This window comes from Hippocampus bargibanti, linkage group LG12, assembly GCF_051943395.1.
Source record: "Hippocampus bargibanti isolate YZ-2025 linkage group LG12, ASM5194339v1, whole genome shotgun sequence".
Lineage (NCBI taxonomy): Eukaryota > Metazoa > Chordata > Actinopteri > Syngnathiformes > Syngnathidae > Hippocampus > Hippocampus bargibanti.
Window position 1 is genome coordinate 6,563,954 of NC_142745.1, and position 7,575 is coordinate 6,571,528.

At 45.5% G+C, this 7,575-nt stretch overlaps 1 protein-coding gene across 1 annotated transcript; it reads left to right on the plus strand.

Moving 5' to 3' along the window:
* Positions 1-501: 501 nt before the first annotated feature.
* On the plus strand, positions 502-7,045 carry ip6k2b (inositol hexakisphosphate kinase 2b). Its single transcript, XM_089009258.1, has 5 exons — positions 502-1,101; positions 3,295-3,526; positions 4,859-5,022; positions 5,143-5,318; positions 5,407-7,045. The coding sequence occupies exons 1-5, from the start codon at positions 888-890 to the stop codon at positions 5,995-5,997; spliced, it is 1,377 nt and encodes a 458-aa protein (XP_088865384.1). The 5' UTR covers positions 502-887; the 3' UTR covers positions 5,998-7,045.
* The last annotated feature ends 530 nt before the right edge of the window (positions 7,046-7,575 follow it).

Genomic DNA, 7,575 nt, shown 5'->3' on the forward strand with positions numbered 1-7,575 from the left:
GATTTCTATAATTGTGAGGCACTAGTACAAGTATTGTGTGGCTCAAGTCTGGTAAATACCCCGTGAAGGCCGAGGTACCAAATGCACAGCTGGCCATTGATATTATGATTGTGATTTCTGTACTGTATTCATTGAATGCAAACCTCGAAAATTACTGGACACAATGTTCTTCCTGGGTTTGTTTTCTTGAAGACTATAAATGCATGCAAACCTTATACGCAAACGTGGTTTGTCTCTGGGGTCAAAAGAGCAAAGAACCTGCAGAGAAGTAAACAGCAAAAAAAAGACTTAGTGTTGTGTTTTTGTCTTGTATTTTTCCTGTTCTCCCCTCCCCCTGTTATTTTTCTCCCTGACTCTCTCCCCTCCTTTGTTTGCGTGTTCCTCTCCGAGACGCCTTGTCTCCTCCCAGCGACAGCGGCGCATTCGTAATTGGCTGATCCTCTCTGGAAAGGCGGGGCTTAGGGCGGAGCTTCCTGATTCTTACCAGGCAGAGACTTTAACTGGTGCGTCAGTTGAGCCACAGTACCGCGACAGCAAACGTCCACGTCAATCCAATACGTTTTTATCAGCCTTTAATGACGCACACGTAGCATTTGATGACACGAAATTAATCGCGGAGACTATACAGTTCTACAGGAGAGGGTTATACAGTGTCCCAGGACGGGTGACTCGAAGGTTATAAAGGATTTTCTTCCCTCCGTCCTTCCCGTTCTGCCTTTTGTTTTTTTTTTCCTGCCACCCCAGCTCGTGCGAGCAGGCGACCGGCAGCGCCCCCTGTCGGCTAAGTAGCAACGAAGTCCAGGATTGGGAGCCAGGCGAGCGGCCGAGCCTCTCGTCTCCCCTGCGACGTGGGTCCACCACGCTCAGATGTCCGATGCGCAGTAAGGATGAGTCCCGCTCTGGAAGCCCTCATGCAGGCGGATGGGACTCCCTACTCCGGAAAGGGGGTGATGCTTGAACCCTTCGTGCACCAGGTGGGGGGACATTCCTGCGTGCTACGATTCGGGGAGCAGACCATCTGCAAACCTCTCATTCCCCGCGAGCATCAATTTTACAAGAGTCTCCCAGCCGAAATGAGGAAATTCACCCCTCAGTATAAAGGTAAGACCGTTTCCGGGAACTGGATGTTCAAAACGGAAGTTGTCTGTCATGGCGCTGACAACTAGCTTCCATATTTCTCATCTGAATGCTAAGCGTTACATAACGTTCTGTATGTGGGATGTAATTACAGTGGGGCGTTCGCTTGAATGGTTTGCGGTAAGATTCGTTGGAAAAGGCCCAGGAACAGAATGTGGCAACCAGTAAATATGCCTAAAAATGTTCTATATGTTATTAGTGTTCTCAAAAGATGGACCTTGCATTTGGTAGCTGGTGCTTCAGTGTAATCTTGTTACCAACCTCACCACTATCAAGTCGCAGCCATCAAACCATTAATACAGAGAGGGGTGGGGGGGGGGGGGGTAATGAAACTGAAAAAAACAGCGCCTCATACATAATCTGTAGCAATTCAGAATCCATACCCAATGCATCCCCAAGCACAATTTCTAAAGGCCCAGAGCAGATTACCTTTGCAGGCAGCTCACGATTTTAAAGCCTTTTCTCTTAATACAGTATCATGCAGCGATGGGGGAAAAAATACATAAAGGTGCAAAAGCATCTCATAAACTGAACCCAATAATTCAACGAATTGTTCTCTGAAGTTATTGATCGCTTTCTGGCTAGTCTATTTCTAGTATCATGGAACTTAAAGTAAAGGTCAGTGCTTCTGATGATGTAGCATTTCAAACAAGACATTAAAGACTTAAAAGCAAAGTTTACCAAAATTACTAAAAACATCACATTTGGTTTTCGAATGCGGTGATCATCACGTGAATGTAAAATGAAATGTCGCCGCAAACAAAATCCACAATCGGTTCATAACCATACAACCTTCTTAATTGTAGTTTACTTATAATTGTCCCCCCATAAGACTTCACATTACTCCATTAGACTTGTGACCTTTAGTACGTACGGATGCGCATGTCCAAAGGAATCTGTCAAGGAGGTAAGACATCCACGTTATTTGACTCCTTCATAATGCAGCACGGTCCTATAAAAAGATCATGTGTCTGATGTAAGAAGAGTTACACAGCAGACTACCAGGACGAGCTACCACTCCACTCTCGAATGATGGAACACGTTTGTAAGGCTTTTGAAACAGTTGGACGTTTGTTCGACAGTCATCAAGTCCCCTCCTCCGCTGCCTTTCTATTCATTTTATCACAGTAGTGTCACCAGTTCCCACACTGGGCAGTTGTGGTGCGATGACTCTGCATGTCTCCATCAGGCCACAGTGGAGAAGAGGCGAAAGGGCCTCGGATGCTGATGTCAGCGCAGATGACGTCAAGTTCGGAAAGCGGCGGGGCTGCTGGGTCCTCAGGCCCGCAGTTTTAAACACACAATGGCTTTCAGAAGCACAATGCTCGCTTACAAAAGGGCCGCCTTGCTTTGTGAAACCGTTTTGTCCATTTGTGATGGGTGACTGACGGTGTACTGACGACATCCTGTCTTACTCCTTGAACATCAACAGCCACCTTCCGCAAAGCCCCTGATGCATCTGCGACTAAACATTCATGAATGTTAGGAAACCTTTCTTGTTTGGGTTACCTTCACCCCAGATCAAATGTTTACACACACCCTCAACTGTATTCAAGTATCAAGGCTTTTCTGGTCGTTTGGGGTTGTGTAACAAGTTTGAGAATACCTTGTTTAATGAATACATGAGTTGTGTTGACGCTTGCTCAACAATTGTCTGTTCCGTAGTGTTTTCATAAATGTGTTTGAAACCACAAACTGTAGCCGTGTCTGTCATTTTTTTCATTAGACTAAGATCAATTTTCTTTTTTTGTGTACAGACGCTCCCCTACTTTCAAGTTATGAACAATGGTACATACGAATGTTTTTGTAGTAACATATGTAGTATTCTCTCCAGTTGTACATGTCTTTGTAGAGCAGATATTTTATTAAATGTTTATTTTTCAGTACAAACCAATAATTACGTTACTTATACTTCTACTTAAATAAGCCTTAAACATGCATTGCATCCAAAATATAGCACTGAAGCAATTTATGAACAAATTCACCTTATGAACAACCATTCGGAATGTATCTCGTTCGTAAGTTGGGGCGTGTCTGCATTCAAATATTTTTTTTTTGCATCAAGGCTGTGTGATCACACTGTTCTTCCAGTTTTGTTTCTTGTTCAGTTGAGGTCTATTTGTTTTAAAACGATCCCGTCCTCCTTTTTCCCCACAGGCGTCGTGTCGGTCAGTTTTGAAGAAGACGAAGGAGGGAACCTGTGCCTCATTGCTTACCCTCATCACAGCGAAGCGGGCGACCTTGAAAACAAGGACCCCTCGACCGACTGTGAGCCCAAGAGCAAGATGTTAAAGTGGAGCAACAAAAAGCAAACCCCTCTGCACTTAGAAAATGACAACTACAGTAAAGAAAGAACTCGGCAGAGTCGGAAAGATGACAAGATCCTGAGGTAAAGTTGCCTTTTCTGCACATTTAACCCATTTACGCCGAGCGTGTTCATATGATAAATTCATTTTCAAATGCATTAATGTTGTTTTTTGCCACATTAATTATTAAATATATATAATTATATTATTGGTAATTATATATAGACGCTCCCTAACTTAAGAACATTCGAGTTACGAACAACGGTACATATGAACATTTTTGCGGGTATGTTGAAAAATGCACACACACATTGGAGGTTTCAGGCCCCGATCCGCCGAGCTCACTTACGATTGGCTGCATAGAGTATGTGGGCGGGGAAAAAACCTGAGGAGGAGGCGCCGTGCTCGCTTGCGATTGGATGTGTAGAGTATGTGGCCGGGGAGGAAAGCCCTCTTGCCTGTTGATGCTCCAGGAGGACTCGATGCATAAGAATAAGTAATGGCTGCTTGCACGTCTGTCAGAGATGTTCGATCGTACACTGCGGACAAAGACTCGAACCCAGGAAGATTGTCTTTTTACTGCCGGCAGGAGATGCAGCCATTCATGACAGATGCCCGAATTCTGCAGCCCTCCGACAAGCTATTTATTGAGACTATATGCAAATTAAAGTGGGACATTAATAAAACATCATTTTCTTGATTAGAATACCACACCCCTTGAGTTCTAAGCACGAACAGCTGTAAGCAATAAAACATTGTCTTTTCCATGAACTGCTAAATTTGTAACCTGGCTAATGAGCTCTTCCTGTGAAGGAGTTTCAAGTCGTAAATTGCTTCGGTGATGAAGGAGTTTCCCAAGTCCTAAATTCTGTCCAAGGCCAAATCTCCTAGATGAAGATGACAGTTTAACAAGCTGTGTCTGTTGACCTCAGATTGACCCCAGATTTTCTGTGCTTCAATTGTGTATTTGAGTCACACATGTTGACTAAGCATATAACAGCATGAAACCTTTAAATATGATAACTTCTTATTCTCTATCTAATGGTTTACTGAATACCCAAGTATAGATGTCGTCGTACTACAGTAGGTGTGACTTTATTTTACGACTGTTAGAACATCTGTGTTTTATACTTCCCCGTTCACTGTTTGACTTCAACATACATTCCATACAAAATATCGTACTGAAGCAACTTAGGACCAAATTCACCTTACAAATGACCGATCGGAACGTTTCTCGTTCGTAAGGTGGGGAGCGTCTGTAGTCCATTTGAACCTATTTGATACTTACCTATTGTTATTTCACTTTGATTTTTTTTTTAAATGAAATTATCTTTTTTTCAGATGAACACGCTCAGTGAAAACGAGTTAAATTTAATGATTCAAAAGGCTAACCTTGTCTGCGTGTCCTTTGTTAGCTACCGTGACGATGTCCAGGCACAGCAGCAGGCCGAGGTCCTGTACTTAAGCCTCGAGAAGGGCAACATGGTGCAGCAGATCAAACACAATCCCTGGAGTCTCAAATGTCACCAGCAGCATTTACAGAGGATGAAGGACAATGCAAAACACCGCAACCAATACAGTATCCTTCCATGTTGCGGTCATCACCGAACACGTGACTCGCTCGCTCGTCCTTGTTCGTAGTAAACACGTCTTGTATTGGTCTCGCGTCGGGTGTGCATTCCTTGACCCACTTTCACAGAGTTCATCCTTTTGGAGAACCTAACATGGCGTTACACGGTCCCGTGCGTCCTGGACTTGAAGATGGGAACCCGCCAACATGGCGATGACGCGTCAGAGGAGAAAAAAGCCAATCAGATCCGCAAGTGTCAACAAAGCACGTCGGCCTCCATTGGAGTGCGGCTCTGTGGCATGCAGGTGAAAATTAGTTTGTCCGATTTACGGCAAAAATGTTGCGTCGACCTATTTTATGCTCATTTTTTTTTTTTCAATTTGACGTTGGCAGGTGTACCAGTCAGATTCTGGCCAGCTCATGTTCATGAATAAGTACCACGGGCGAAAGCTTACCTTCGCGGGCTTCGAGGAGGCCCTTTACCAGTTTTTCCACGACGGACGTCGCCTACGGCGCGAGCTGCTGTCCCCGGTGCTCCAACGCCTCCGCGAGATGCAAGCCGCCCTGGAATCCTGCGAGTCGTATCGATTCTACTCCAGCTCCTTGCTCATCATCTACGACGGGGACCCTCCCAGGACGCCCTCTCGACCTCGACACCGCGGCGGGGAGGAAGGGGATGAGGATGACTTGTCTGATGAAGAGGAGGAGGAAGGGGCTTTCGGCTTCCCTCGTTCGTCCTCGGCGGGCTGCAGCGCCGGCGTGGCCGCGGGGAACGGAAACGGCAACGGTGGTCGCTCGGCCCACAGCCCGGCGGATTCCGGCAGCCCCTCCGTGGACGTGCGCATGATCGACTTTGCGCACACGACTTGCCGCCATTACGGCGAGGACAGCGTCGTGCACGAAGGACAGGATAGCGGCTTCATCTTCGGGCTGGAGAACCTGATCTCCATTATCTCCCAGCTGGAGGATCACAGCACCGACTGAGGCTCGCGACGGGAGACCGCATGTTCTGAATTTCAAACCTGGGGTAATGAGCCCGACGAGCCGACGCCCCGCTACTCCGAGATCCGCCGTGCTGGAGGTGCGACCCTCCCCGCCTGCTCGGAGGGAACCTTCGGGTTCAAGAGGGGTGAGCGCGCTGCGTGTCCTGCCGCTCGCCCTCACCCGCCAGAGGACGCCGCAGTCCGAGCCCTTAATCGCACTTTTTCCTCTTTGAGACCGCTCCTTCTTCTTTTGCGCAGACCGAGATTGCGGTCTGGAAACAGACACAAAGACTCGTAGCATCCGAGGACACTCCCCAGGTTCCTTTTTATTGTGCATTCTCTCCGAGAGAGCGACGGTGATCTAGATGGTTGAAATTCAAATGTACTGTAGTTGAAAGAGTCTGACCTGGTGCTTTACCTGTGGCGTGAGTTTTATTTTGGTGTTTTCAGGGGAGTGCGGTTACCACTGCCAGTCCCGAAACGAAAAGCACATTAATAGTGGGGGGGAGGGACTTTAAGGGCTGACCTTGGCTGGCTAGGTCAGCGGCCTTGTAGCAATCAGTAGTGAAAGCTCCTGCTAAGGACTTTTTTGTTTGTTTATGTAGGTGTTTGTTTGTAAGAAACACGCTTTGTGTGTCCAATCAGGCACTTTGAATGGACTCTTAATACAGGACGGACGAGGTGGAGACACAAGAAGGTGTTTGCCTTTTCCATCAGTTGCCCTCTGTATTTTATTTCTTGCAAATGAAAGACATTGCAAGAATTTCTTTCTTTGTTTTTGTTACCAATGTGTTTTTTTTTCTTGGGATTTCTCCTATTCATTCCTTTAACGTGGACTTCCAGAGAATTTACTGATTTGAAATCACTAGCAACCAAGAGACTATTTATTCGATGGAGTTCATGGGCAAAAAAAAAATCACATTCCAAATAACCACTCTTCTATGTTCTAATACTGAATTTATTTTGTTATTGAAAGAGTCGAAAAGCTCTCTTGTATACCTGTGTGTTAGCAATGTCTTGAAAATAAAGACATTCTTTTGTGATAAGGATTCTTTTGTGGTACTTGCACCGTGTGAAGCCGTACACGATACGAGCCCGAACTGCACCCACAATAATTAACTTGCATCCTGCAGCGATGTCGCGGACTGGATTGGGCAAGTTGACACATTATATAACGTGGAAAACCTGAATGGCTACATGCAGCTCAAGTAGGAAGCATTAGGAAGTGTTAAGCAGCCATCAATTCACCATTAGTACACTTAAAAGATGGAGAAACAACATGCTCAGCAATGGAAAGGGTGTCTTCAGTTTCCGAACTACGTCTTCCACGTATGAATGACGTGATGGCCAGGAATGTATTGTCAGGTGGTATCTTTTGTTACATTTCTTTCAATTGCAAAATAATTCTCATTCATGACTCAGCATGAAATGTGAAATGATATTTTAGCCGAAAACAATGACAACCTGACTTTTCGCAGGTGTTTTATACAGCAACTTGATAGGCAAATGTATGCAAAAAAACAGGAGTGAGTGTACAATCCAATTAAAAATTGAGGCAATCATAGAAACCGAGTGGAAG